The sequence below is a fragment of the Aptenodytes patagonicus genome, chromosome 6, assembly GCF_965638725.1.
Source record: "Aptenodytes patagonicus chromosome 6, bAptPat1.pri.cur, whole genome shotgun sequence".
Taxonomy (NCBI): Eukaryota; Metazoa; Chordata; class Aves; order Sphenisciformes; family Spheniscidae; genus Aptenodytes; species Aptenodytes patagonicus.
This window is the reverse complement of record NC_134954.1, coordinates 5,280,577-5,295,003: the sequence shown is the minus strand read 5'-3', so window position 1 is coordinate 5,295,003 and position 14,427 is coordinate 5,280,577. Positions and strand designations below refer to the sequence as shown.

General features: G+C 36.6%; 1 protein-coding gene across 1 annotated transcript in view; it reads right to left on the bottom strand.

Moving 5' to 3' along the window:
* The window catches only part of COL4A3 (collagen type IV alpha 3 chain), a 66,343-nt gene that overhangs the window by 36,861 nt on the left and 15,055 nt on the right, over nucleotides 1-14,427 (bottom strand). The window contains exons 3-15 of the mRNA XM_076343280.1: nucleotides 12,263-12,352; nucleotides 10,457-10,501; nucleotides 9,929-9,973; nucleotides 9,571-9,633; nucleotides 8,760-8,813; nucleotides 7,869-7,895; nucleotides 7,172-7,249; nucleotides 5,986-6,048; nucleotides 5,440-5,475; nucleotides 5,284-5,325; nucleotides 3,748-3,825; nucleotides 2,230-2,292; nucleotides 1,905-1,961 (exon numbers count right to left, since the gene is read on the bottom strand). Coding sequence (XP_076199395.1) covers nucleotides 1,905-1,961; nucleotides 2,230-2,292; nucleotides 3,748-3,825; nucleotides 5,284-5,325; nucleotides 5,440-5,475; nucleotides 5,986-6,048; nucleotides 7,172-7,249; nucleotides 7,869-7,895; nucleotides 8,760-8,813; nucleotides 9,571-9,633; nucleotides 9,929-9,973; nucleotides 10,457-10,501; nucleotides 12,263-12,352 — 741 coding nt within the window. The remainder of the gene's footprint in view (nucleotides 1-1,904; nucleotides 1,962-2,229; nucleotides 2,293-3,747; nucleotides 3,826-5,283; nucleotides 5,326-5,439; nucleotides 5,476-5,985; nucleotides 6,049-7,171; nucleotides 7,250-7,868; nucleotides 7,896-8,759; nucleotides 8,814-9,570; nucleotides 9,634-9,928; nucleotides 9,974-10,456; nucleotides 10,502-12,262; nucleotides 12,353-14,427) is intronic.

Genomic DNA, 14,427 nt, shown 5'->3' with positions numbered 1-14,427 from the left:
TGTTTTCTGTTGTGCACAGCACATTAGGCAGCTTTCTGCTGAGGTCCTGGCATCTAGTGTGCCAACAATACCTGTTAAGCAATTCATAACAACCACCAAAAAAGACGACAAAGGGAAGGGAGAGAAGGGGGGGAGGGAAATGGGGAGAGAAACAGAAGGAAATGAAGCCATAATTCTGAATATGGATACCTTACTTGCCACCTTGAAGGCAGAAAACCTGGTTCATATTAAAATCCACAGCAGGAAAGTAGTGATAAGATAAAAGCGGGGCAGAAGACTATGAGCTCGGAATAACAGGGGGAAAAGTACATTTTAGAAATTTGTTTTGCACAGAATAAATCAATGAAACTTAAAATAATTTTGAAAAAGATGACCAGGTCATGAATTACAATGTAAGCATCAGAAAAAACAGCAATACTCAAAAGATGACAGAACTTAACCAAAGGTGATACTCTGGAAGACAAGAAGGAGAGCTGGAATGATGTCACCACAGGCTCAAAACTCGCTTGCACAAAATAATAATTTTTTCTAGAACGTAAAATCCAGAGCCATTTGATATTTTGTGCTCACTGATGCAGTTTCAATAGCAAAAGGAAACATTTTCTTTTCATTTTAGAATAGCCAGTCAGTCAATGTCTTAACACTATTTGTATTTCCTTAGCATTCTTCAAGGTCAACAGGCAGAAAAGCAAGGGTGCTCTACTACTTCCTCCACAAAGAAGGGAGAGGTGAATTAAGAAGAGTTCTAAAAAAAAACGCTGCATGACAGGAGAGAGCTTTTGCAAACAGAAGACATAATATTGAAGGAACACACAGGATGGAGGAAGAATAATACACATTGGATAGCAGGAGCTTTTAGTACTTTACACCAGTAACTTAAATAGAAATTAGAATTTTCATAATGTATAGGAATAATAAAAATAACAATCAAGCTGCTCTACAGCATCATCATCATTATTGCACCCTACAATTGAAGAAGGAGCAATCTACAGGTAGTACTAGTCTTGTCTTGCTACCTTTCCTTGTGGAATAAAATTTATTGCAACCACAGAAAGTATGGGGAAAAATTTTCAAAATATTATGTTTGGACTGATGAAATATTTCATTTGAAAATTATTTTTCTTAATATTGCTTCCAAAACGTATTTGGAATCAAAATTTTTTGCTCAGAAAATGTCATAAAACATTTTGATTTATTTGGATATTTTAGGGTTCTCCCCTAATTACATATTGGTAAACTGTTATGAATTCATACAGTTTTAGTTACTAAGAACCTGCATCTTTCATTGATTAGTTTTTATCCGAAAGTTTGAAAGCCATTTGAATGCAAGTTGGTACCTTTCTATTTAATTCTCTTCAAAATGTAGATATACTCAAGTAAATTATATTTTAACGTGTATGCTTTTTAAAATAAACATATGATTTTTTTCTCATGCGGCCGTGAAATTATGTAACTTACTATCCTGTTAACAGAATAACTCTCATGACAACTTTCTTCACGTTTCCACATACCTGCTGGTTGAGCATCCCAATTTAAGTCTCCTGCCTTAAGTAAACCCAATGTTTTTAATTCTCTTCTACATATACACTGGCACTATAAAGCTAGTATGTGTTCAGAAGAGAACTTTTTTTTTTTTACTAAGTTTCAACAGTAGAACCTTTACAGCAAAACAAATAGAAGTGCATCCACCATCAACTGACCTTAACTTCATGTACTCGTTATCTGAGCCTACAAGAACAGTCATCTGACTTTCAGTTCTCTAGCCTGGTTTACTGAATGAAAGAGCTTTTGAATCTAAGAAAATTTGCTCTGAGTGGCATTGAAACAAAAACTGGAGAGCAACACTAGTGCAAAACTGCTTTTCAGGAAAGAATACACATGTGTATTCAATTGTTTGCACATACCTGTGCTCCGGGTTCTCCTTGGTCACCCTTTTCACTCTGAGAATCACCAACTGGCCCCTGTAACAAAACCACCCTCAAGATACACATATTTTGAGACTCTCGTTTTCTAAATTAAATATAACTTTTATAATTTGTTATCTTTTTAAAAAAAGTATAAAAATAAAGTACAGTTAGAATGCTATTAATAGGTATTCTATTCATTAGTTCTATTCTATTCATTAAAGGTTGGAAAAAGTAGTGTAAATACTGGACTCTAAAGAGTAGCATTTACTAGGTGATACTGCCCGAACATCTAGATTTAAGGGATTTACTTCTGGTCACTTACTGTAAACCCCATTGGCCCTGGAAGTCCTCTTGATCCTTTTTCTCCTTTCTCTCCTTTCAAGTCCTATTACACAGAAAATAAAAAATTAATATGGTCTCTTGGATTTTTCTGTGCTTACCATAACACTCAAGTTTACAAACAAGAAATCCTTACATTACCAGCAAGCTTCTTCAAGCAGGGATGGTCTACTTAAATGACTAAAAGAAACAGAAACTTCGTATCAGCGCTCCTGCCTAAGTCTATGATGTTTGAAAAAGAAACTGGCTCTGCACGTATTTCTGAACATAGCGAGTTCAAAAGGACCTACCTGTGATTGCATGCAAGGGGACTGGAGTAAATACCCCCAGAAATGGCAACAAATTGCAGGTGAAAAAAGAAATAAACCTTAGTTCCTTCACTGGAGCTACAGTTATCTCCAATATGTAAATGCAGTGGCTACCCACACGATCCTTGCCTCTGCGGGCTCAAGATTAGACAACCTTACTCTGTAGTACTACTATGTATTGAGCCACATCCTAAGGTCATTGTAAAGCCAAAGTTTATGGACTGCCTAATTATTACCTGGTTAGACTCATGCCCCAAACTATTTATGTAAGGAGTTTTGAGGGGTTTTTAAACTTAATGCCCAATGTCTCTGAAAAATTGCCATTCCCCCATGATAAACTGCCACAGCTGTGACTGGGAAGTGCTCCAGGTGGTCCATATTTGATTTAAACAGGGAAGAGCTGCTGTGCCTAAAAGTTGAACCTTGCTTCAGCAATCTTTCTCTTCCCTCCTCAATACAGTCTTGATACAAAATTCACTTTTTATTTTAGCACATAATGGAGAGGGAGTTTTGATAACTCCATGGATTAGATGCAAGTTAATTAAGGAAAACAGAGTCAAGAACAGGTTGAAGACTTGTTCTGTTAATATGTGAAGACTTAAAACTGTGTATCAACTACTGCTGTTTAAGTTCTATAGAAGGACGATATGCAAGAATTTTAATTCACAAAGCAATATTTAAAATGAAAGCTGAATCAGAGTATTTCCTTTCTCCAATACTCATTGTTTTCCCAACACTTTCCATGATTACTCATGTTCCAGTAGAAACAATGAGAAAATGAACTATGAAATGTACATGAACACGTTGTAAGCTTTTGCGAAACTCTGGTAGCTCAGAGTCCTGATACTTTCAGTGACAAGGCCCAGAGGGCAACACAGCTGTGGCTTTGATAGCTGTTCAGAAAATCCATGTTGATTTGGTGAAGCTAAGAGTGATTTACTTTTCAAGTACTGGGAGATCCACAGCAGGTGGGTTACTAATAAGCATTTAGCATTCCACTGGCATTGTGCAGATGTGCATGTGATTACACAGCTGAGCTGGCTGTACAGACACAGTATCCAACTAAACAAGTCTGAAATATGCTAGGATGGGTAAAAGGAAATGTTATCGGAACAACAAAGATGAAAATGTCCTCTCAAAGTAAAACCTAGTAAGATGGCTTATCTGAATGTGATGTTTAACAATTTTACTACCGTCATGTTGTCCGGTCCACTTAATGTCACAATAACGGTTCCTGGTGGTCCAGGGGGTCCAGTTAATCCAGTGTCACCCTTGAAAGAAAAACAGAGTGATTACAAGCAGTATGTTTTTATTGTTTCAAATTACCATCGCTATACTTTTGACATAGTGAAAATTTTCCTGTCATTACACTTAGCTGCTAATACAGTTAACACTTCTCTTTGCTTGCTATTTATCTTCCAATAAAAAAGGCATATGGAAGACTTAAGACTACTATGACAACCTTCTCCTAGCTGAGAAATATAAAAAGGCATATGCTGATTCCTGTTAAAGTATCTAGAATTAGCTTACAAATTTTACTACTATTTACTTAAAAGTTATATGACAATTTTAACTCTAAATCAAATAAAAATATCTTCTTGATTATTATTTTTCTCCCAATTTAAGTCAATCAATAAAATACATGACCTGTCTTTGGTGACACCCTCAAAACTGCAGTCTGTGTGTTACAGGGAGATGATTGTAATATAGTGCTGACAGATAAAGTTAGCTTTCACGTGTTCTTAACCGAAAACATTAATATCGCAGTACACTTTTTAATCAAGGAAGGCTCTTTTAGAACAGGGAAAGTCCTAAAGGTGATCTTTCCTGTGGAGCTCAACAAAACAACATCCATAATTTTCAGTGATTTTAAGCCGGTGGAATGCCTTTGCATGCACTTGCAGCGTAACAGCAAAGAATGCATCACACTCTCATCAGGAAGCAAGATGCTCCCAGGTCAACTGAGCTAATGCTAATGAATAATCAATTCTATTTACAGAAATTTTCCCAGGAAACTTCTAGCACATTCCCGGTAGTAATTACAAAGTTAAAACCAATCCCACTGTCAGATAGTGCTGTTTTGGTTGACAGCTGAATCAGTGCAGGTCAGTCAGCATAACTGTGAGATGCCCCAAGTTCTTAAAAGGGTCCTGTAAGGACATTCAGACTGACTACACTGGTCCTCCAACTGCAGGCTGAGGTCCTGAGAGACAATATATGTATTCGGAGTCATTTCTAGCTTAATGTCAATTATATGGGATACAAAGTAAGAACATGCACAACAAATCATCCAATTTTTATTCAAAATCTGGGAGGTTTTCTAGCATCGTAAAGGCTGACACTGAAAAGATGTTGGCCATAAGAAGCTGTGAGTCTACAGATGCTATATATTTACCAATGTTTACATGCTTAGATAAGCATTTAGGAACACTGTGCAAATGATATATAAATGAATTTAATCCTATGTGTTAGTAAATATTAACTACTGGCTCCTCTTAGGTTTCTACCCTTCTTTCAGGAAGTTTATATCATTGGCTCTTATGTGAAAACAGTTTGTCCTTAGATATTAATTGCCATGTTTCCATTTTCCAATAAAAGACTTCAACATATATACTGAAAACTTTTATTTCAGTGTACTTACTTCCCCAAACAGTATACCATAGTATAACAGAAAAAGCAGAAAACAGAAACAAAACTCAAAAAATGTTTTAAGCATTTTATACAACTACCTTTCTTCCTTTCGTTCCTATTACTTTCAGTCCCATAAGACCCTGTAAAAAAAACCCCAAATGTTATTTTTTTAATTTTAAGAACACCTACAAAACAAGTTAATTGATGTTATACATAATAGGAATTTTTCATTTTTATTACCAATCCGAGACTACCTTAGGTCCAGGAGGTCCTGCTTTCCCTGGCATGCCCTACAAAAAAGGAAAGAAAAGAATTCTTAATTTAAAAAATTACAATCTTCAGCACCAATATAGGTGTTTTGAAGTACCCAGTTTTCACGTGAGGTATATCACTATTTTTATTCTTTCTTCCACCTTTACAACCGCAATTTGTTGTGAGTGACAGAATGTCTATACAGTCTAGTTGAAAACATACACATCTTTCTTTCTTACAGTTATACAAATTAGTATTTAAAGTGAACTTATAGGTAATTATTTGAAAATCAAAATTTATGCCTATTTATGTCCAACCTACATGGACAAGGATGCTTCTGAAAAAACGGAAATTATCATGCATAAAAATAATCAAAAGAAACTGAAAAAAAAAAAATTAGATGTGTGCAGAAGGATATGTATTTCACATACACGTCTCTAGACCTTAAACAAGTCTGGGAGAGTCAGGTACTTGTATTTGTGTAATTCCATGGGTTTCTGGGAAAACCAAAGGTTAAAGTAACAAGTGAGACATAAGTTCATACTCACTGAAGCCCCTGGAGGGCCCTGTGGTCCAAGTTCCCCAGGATATCCTTGAGTACCCTGGGCACCCTGCATATTAAAAAAGAAACAGGAATAAATCTCCTGGCAAGATTATGAGCAAACCACAACACTTAAGTTCGATGAACTGAATAACAAATAGAGGAGCAGAACTGTCTCTGGATTTCCTTTTCATGTCTCAGGATAACACAGGAGTGTAATTCCTCCCCACTGTTTCATTGGTTGGCATATGTTTTGAAACATAAGAAAACATATCTGTTCTAAAACTAAACTACTCAAGTGAGGATATATGTCCTATTTAACTGTGGACGTTCCCATAATCCTTATAGTCCTATTGCTACCCCTAATAAGTCTTTAATCTTTCAAATATTCTATGCAATAAATTCTATACTTTAAAGCTTCATTTTCAAAGAAACGGAAAATTAAAAATTTTGATTTTCCTTTTACTGTCCTCCATTTATTGTAACAGTCAAGTGAAATGTCTGCTCTGCCTTCTCCTATTAATCTCCATCTTTTAAATACGGATCATACCGTCCTTTGTTAGTACCCCTCTAGAAGTTGAGCTGGTCTAATCTGTTCAATCTTACTTCATGGGCAATTTTTGCAGTTGGACTAGATGGTCGTTGTAGGTCCCTTCCAACCAAACTATTCTATTCTATTCTATTCTATTCTATTCTATTCTATCCTATCCTATCCTATCCTATCCTATCCTATCCTATCCTATCCTATATGTAGGGGTAAACCCCTAAATCTATGACCAGTTTTTCTCCATTTCTAAAATATTGTTGTTTGTCTGCAACCTGACTTCCCTATCTCACTTTACTAACACATAATGGACACTACTGGTTCTGATGGCAAAATTAATTACTATTGTCTTGGTGTACTCTGTTTTGTAAAGTCAGAAGAAAGACTTTGAATATATTGTATTAAGCAGATTACATAAAGTTAATAATTTTTTTAAAGACAGAATTACTTTCTGGTTTTGAAATTAGTGAGGTAATTGTAAAAAATACTGTATCTAGAGAAAATAATACATTAAAATGATATCTATTACATAAAAGTCATCTTAATATACATACACACACCTATTGTATATATCTTTTTTTTTATATATATATATATGTATGTATCTCTCTATATATAAAAATCATAGTCTGAAATAATTCTGAATTACCTGAAGTCCAGGCATTCCTGGCAATCCAGGATCACCTTTTGCACCATACCCTTGGTTATATCCGTCTGCAGGGCACCCCTGGACAATTAGATAAAAAGGAAGATAAAAAGTTATGCTGTAGAACTCCACAGTGGAACAAATCTTCTAATATAGTTTGTAGGGAAATAAGGAACATCAGGATTGCATAATGATGGCAACTGTCCACTATGGATAGTTCTACCTTTAAAAAAGATTTTATTAAACAGAATATACCTTTTCAGGCATTCCAGTTCTCTGTTAGGAGCAGTCTTCATTTCAGACATACCTACATTACTCACCCACAGTCCTGACCTTCAATTTTTCTTTGGTACTTTTTATCCCTTTAAAATACTCTCTAGTGCATCTGCAGATTTCCATACGAATTCATAAGCTGTTTGGGGGAGGGGCTTAGTTCTTCGTGTGCTTGAAAGTGTTAAATTCATTACATGCAATAACAGTAGTTCAAGGGAAAAAAAAAATGTATACACTGTTTTGTAAGCCAGGGTGAATGCAACTAGTACAGATGAAGCACCAAAGAGTTTGTGGTTGCTGCTTCTGGAAAGCAGACCTTCTGCTTCCCATGAATGGAGATGTTAGGAACTCTTTTCCAGCAGTGAACATACACGCAAACTGTTGATCACCAATAAATATTTCACGTAATATGGTGTAAATAACTGACCTTCTCTCCTTTGATGCCAGCAATACCCTAGGGAGAAGAACAATCATATTATTAAAGCAGAAAAGCAAAAGAGACAATGGTGAAAGGACACATTCTCAATATTCTCTAAGCTCAGTGCTCTTGAAGTGATTTATTTTCATGGACATGGTGTATAGCCAGGTACATGTTTACTGTGTTAAACCATGACACTGTGCCAGACTGCAATTTAAGAAGAAAGGACATATTGTTAAAAAATAGTCCAGTCTCACATTTCCAATTTTACAAGTGAAGGCAGAAGAGTTTTGAAGCCTGACCTTAATAAATAAATAAATAAATAAAATCAGGAGGGCTGGGGAAGTAAAATAATGTTTAGAAGTTATTAGATTTGAAGCCACTGGAACTTGACAGACAGCATTCCTTTTCCATTTGTTGTTTAGAAGTTTCTTTTAAAAACACATTTCTAAAGAGAAAAAACAAACCCCAGGGTTAAAGCAATGCAGCCATAACGAGAAGTTTTGGGTTTAATTCCTGGTTCTTATTGACTTAATTAGGCCATACCCTCAAAGGTATTTAGCCATGAACTGAAACTGCAATCTATTAAATATATATTAGACACCTTTAGAGATGCGTGTGGTAAATTTTCATGAGTATCCCTTGAGACACTGAAGAGCTAACACCAGTCAATGAATTTGCATGCACTCATTAACTAAGAAGTTGAGGCCCAACATGCAGCAGATAAAGCATTACTTTTAACTTTGGTTTCTTTACCACACAGTTTTCATATTAATAAAATGGGGATACCTATATATTTCAACTGTTGTCAATACCAGCTAATGTGAGGCTTTACACTCCTTCAGTGAATGGCTTTATGTGGTAGAAATGCACACAATCATGAATTTCACAAACACCTACTGGAACGCCTGGAGCACCTCTTCTACCTGGAGGACCTGGAAAACCTCGATCGCCCTGAAAGTAGTAAGAGTGACTGTTAATGCATTTTATTGTTTATTATTTGGCCTGATTTTAGCAAATGTGATTACAAAAGAAGTGTTTTACGTTATCATACAAAAATTGTGAGTTGCATTATCACCATATTTGCTAGAAGGGGCACAGCCTGACTGTACGGGCCTTAAAGTCTGGTGTCTGGGCTAGAAGTCATTAGCTGTGTCAGATCAGTTCACTGTTTCACTAGAAATGTATGATTTTTTGTAGTAGGCATTCTTCTGACTCCCTCTCTCAGAATGCTGGAAGCATTTGCTCATAGAGCAAAGAAAAACTAGTAAACCTTTAACTTAACATTAAGCCTTTTCTTTTAATTGCTTTCAGGACTTACGAATTGTCAACTGCAAGCTAGATACTGGTGAAATAAAATTAATTAACTATCTATCTCTTCTATAACCCATTTCAACAGAAGGACAGGATGGACAAAACTGATTAGGTCTTCTGGATTTAATGAAAAAAGTTTTATCTGTCAAAATATCAAATATTATTCTTAACTTTTTAGCAAAGGCCATTAACATGTATTATTTAATTATCTATCCCACACAAAAAGGCAGCACTTATCCTTCCTCTGGCCTCATGATTCAAATTTTTCCTACTTGATAAAGTCACAATCCAAAACAAATCAAAGTTGTTGTATATCGGTGGAAAAATTCAGAATGCTTTTTGGCCATTCCTAAGCATAGCCAAACACAGTCTCCATAACATTCAGCTTGGTTTGTACCTTTGTGCCATTGCATCCCGGAACACCCGAGCGTCCAGGAGGACCAACAGTTCCCGGTTCACCCTAAAAAGAAGTGCAAAATTGACACAAGCTTTGTTTTCACACATTCATATTCCCCTACAGCAACACTGAAAGAGTTTATCTTGGAGTAGTGTTTCACAAGACTTGACAGATTACAATGTGTTCTTAAATCATTACAATGAGTAAGAACTGCTGATGCCAAGATTGCTACCTCTAGGCTAACTGGCAGAGACAATGCTGATGTTGAGACTAGAGTGAGCACATTGGGCTGCGGATAACTGTGTACTGAAGACTGTAGTAAGAGAGAAATGGTTAAATCAGTTTTGGTTTTACTTACTGGAAGGCCTGGGGGACCTGAAAATCCAGGTATTCCTGCGACTCCCTAATGATATAAAAACAGGAATAAAATTACAAATATTAAGCAAAAGCTCATGATGCAGGTTTCCTTTTGATCGCATTCATAAGAAGAATGAATGCAAGTATGATTCTATCAAAAGATCATTATTTCCTTAACCCTTCTGACTGTGAACCAAGTATAATGGTAGTTTATGCACTGTTAACATAGACTGGTTTCGCCACAGAAAAAAAACCCAAAACAACTCTTCATGGAATTCTAGTCTGACTTTTTCACAGCACACCCCAATACTAAATACATACAGCATGAACCTTGTACATAAGGTGTAGCAAAAAAGGCAAAAGTTCTAAAAAACAGATAATGCATGTGCATACTCCGTGTCATAAATTTTACAAGTACTTTAAAATCATACATAATGTTTTCTTTTTATTTTTCACAAATTATTGAACCAATTTGGCATTTAACATGACATTTAATGCATACAAGTTTGTTTAAAATATAAATACTTACTCGTATACCTTTGGGTCCAACTAAGCCAGTAAGCCCTGGAGAACCCTAGATCACAAGTGGAAAACAACGTATTTCAACATAATTGAGAAAAAGCACATGTTTGTCAACAGGACATGCAATATTTTTAATATCAACACATGCACACAAAACTATATAAATAAATGATTTGCCTATTACAGACACTAAAGCAAACAAGCATTTAATACAACTTGCATAAATCTTGGCATCTTACCCTCCTTTTCAGTGTTTACAGGGGATATATCTCATCATCAGTCAAAAAAGTAACAGTCAGGCTATGTTGAGAAAGCAGTTGCTATGGATCTGTTCAAACTGTGAGACCTGGAAGTGCTTCCCTATGAGGAAATAGCTGGAAGCCTCACCAGTACTCAGGAGAGCTTTTCAGCTCCCAGATATGGTGATGTTCATCTAACGCTCAGGTAGATGCATGTACCAACCACTCTCACCTGCACTGCTGTGCATGGAAAGGAAAGCCAGGAGCAGGCTGAAAGGGGGCTAGGCAGGGTGGGAGAGCAAGGCTGAAAGAAGACAGCAAAGCATGCCACAGCACAGTCTAGACAGAACCTGCTAGAATTGTTTCAAGACACTTAAAGCTTTACTGATAATAAGAAACTTTTATTGTTCCCTGAAAGGAAATGAGGAATGTACAGAACTGCATAGCTCCTAAAATCCTGGGTGACATTTTGTTTAAGATAATGTACAGGTGGTGAATAGGAAAAGCTAACTGGAATACACTACAATAGATAGCATTCAGGCTAACAGAGATGTTCTTGCAGACAAATTATCCTTACTTTTTGCCATTCTTGCAGAAGTTATTATCACTTATTAAAAGGGAAATGCTCTACTAAACACTTTCAATGAGTTCAAATAAATGGCTCATCAACATGTATGAGATCCACCATGAGTATCAGTTCCACAAAGTATTGTAAAAACGAGACAGGACAGAATAATGCAACAAGACCCAAACAAATTAGAACTATAAAAAACATTTGTTTAAAGGTATGGATAAGTGCTGGAGCCACATTAGTGCAGGTCCGAGACATAATGTGATTGTGGCAGTACCTTCCTGATTTATACTGTGGCTGAGTTCACGCCGTATTTAGACACAAATAATTTATTCACCAGAGTCAATTTATCGATGACAGCAGGAGTGCTGTTCCTCAAGACAAATAGAAATGAAATGTTTTTTAATGAGCAATTTATTTGTTTTTTCTGCTTGTGCAGGAGTCATTGAAAATTCATATTCAGCCTCAGTTTAGGCATACAGGAAAGAAAGAAATCCCAAGTCACCGAAGTCACTCTCCCCATACTGCAGGCAACTAGGTATTTCCTAAACAGACCAAGATTTATCTTAAAAACCATCTTGGTCTTCAAATTTTCTTAAATCTATTTTTCATATTTGTCTCAGTAGTAGCTTGTTTACTCTCTTTCCAGCAATAGATGTCAGAGTATACTGTTAGGACAAAATTGAGGTTATGCTGCTAAAATCTATTTAGACCCATGTTCATTGCCTCTGGCAGTTCAGTCCAGGTGCTTTAGCACTGGCCAATGGACAGCTGACAACAAAAGCCCACGTTCGTATCAGCTACTTCGACTCCGTCAAAAATGACCGTTGCAGCTGGTGACCACACAACATCCCTCACCAAACAGGAGACTCTGAAACAGGTTTTGTTTTGATTTGGTCTTGTTTTTTAAAACAGAAATCTCTACCCAGTCATAGCTCACTTTCACAGTCAAGCACAGTAGTTTCTCTGTGTCTCTCTCTCTGTGTCTCACATACACACCTACCTTTGGTCCCTGGGGCCCTGGAGGCCCTTCTGGACCAGGAAAGCCTCTGTGACCAGGTGGACCTGGAACACCAGGAAAGCCTTTTTCACCCTGTAAACATTAAGAGAATGAAGTTCTTAAAATATCCATGAATTCTCCTTTTGATAACATTTCTAAGGTATTCATTACTTTCAGTACCTTTTAACTTCTACATATCTGTCTGCTACTGTGGCAGATATATTACCCTTGCCCACACTGACCTGTTTTTGTGGTCCCGCCTACGTGCTGCCTAGGCCGCATGGTACCACTGAAGTAACATGCTCGTAAGTATGGTTGAAGAGATCAGAAGACAACAGTACTCAAGATTTTGCAGAGTACAGAAGTTAATTGGCAGCAGGAAAAGTTTAAGAAAGCAGCTGATACATATTCCTTGTTAATATTCTATATCGTGTTTAGTCCCTACAAGCAACACAAATCCAAATCCATCATAGCAGTCCTAATTTCTAGTTGGCAAACTTAATGGCTGCTGCTGTACAGGAAGTTCCAAATCATCAATACCTCTCTTCATGCAAGCCATGGAAAGGGTTGGAGTCAAATGCAACAAAACCATTCAGATAGAATAAAAGAAGTTTGCTTTAAGCAACAACTTTTAAAAATTGTTCTGAGTCTCAGAGATTAAGACACCCAATTACTTTTTCATGTGTCTTTTAAGGTCAAGTTCAAATAACCAAACCACGTAAAGGAAGCACAGAAGATTAAAGCTATGCAAATAGAATACAGGAGGCTAAGTTACAGCGGAAGGAGCACTTTCAGTTTTTTATTTAAATACAATGAAGATGCAAGTCTTATCTTGGTTAAAATAAAGTGCTTCAAGCCTAGAAACTCACAGAAAAGGTGTTTCAGCTCTTTACATAGCAGCAATTTAGCATGCTCAATTCTACATCAGTGAAGAGCCGCCTATTCAAGACCTTATATATCACAGCATGACACGGGAGAGAGAGGATGGGGTTATCGATTCTCTTAGAGTTGATTTTCCTATTGCTTTATCAGAGGAGAGTTATACAAAAAAGCATTTGAAATTCTGCTGTGCAGAAGTTCTGGTATCTTATTATTCGGTGCACAAGATAGGATCCAAAAGAAGTCTCGGGGAAGCCAAAATACCTTGGTTTCTCCCTCCACCAATTCTCGCCCCTCAAAATCCCACAAGCTCACCAGATTTTAAATAGGTTCTGAATTAAAAGAAAAAAAAAAGATAGAATATAAACCCAGAATATTTTAACACAAATCAAAATAAGAATTGCATTATGAAGTGTCTGTGAGATCTGTATCATAAACCGTCATAGCTTTTTATAACAAATCATTTATTTCATCCAGCAGTGTCCCAAGGAAGGCAAAAAAGGATAATGCTATACCAAGACGTGCCACTGGAGGGGGTGTGATACTAACTCACAAAAAACCGAAAGAAGCCCTTGATCTTCCTCCACTGAGCTTGCTACCCCCTCACTGCTCTCCAGCTACAGAGCAGCACTGCGCTCTCCTGACAGCTTCACTCCCCTCCATACAGTACAGGCAATTTTATCCACACTTTCTTCTTGACAGATCAACAAGATCAGAGGATTCTCGGGTTGGAGAATTTCTTAACGTTGAACAGTTATCAAAACATATTGATTAATGTAATTGTCCTGACTTTCCAAAGCTGCCTGAAAAAAATTCCATCAGTGTAAACAATGATTACCTCTTACCTACTCATTGCTCCATTGCTTTAACATGGAACCGATGAAGACAAGTTGCAGGTATTTATTCTTATTAATGTTTCTCTTTTAGTGGGCAGCTTATTTTTTTTCTAATTTTTCAATTGGTCTCAATTTTACTGGTTAGGACAAAGTCAGGTTAGACCAACTAAGAACATGAAAAATAAGCAGAGATTTTACTAAAGACATGAGTATTCTCCTTTCCCACTTATGAAAATATGTTTTAATAATGAGCATATTTACTTTGAGAGAACTTTTCTCCACCACTGAAATGAAGCTTCCTAAAGGCAAGACTAGTAGTGTTTACTGTGGTGCAACATTACATTTTGTCTTGGTAATAAAAGTACAGGAGGAAAGCCGTGAATAATTCTTTACCAGCCAGATGTGTCGATCGGTGGGACTAATCACAACCCTAAGCCTATACAGACATCTGGA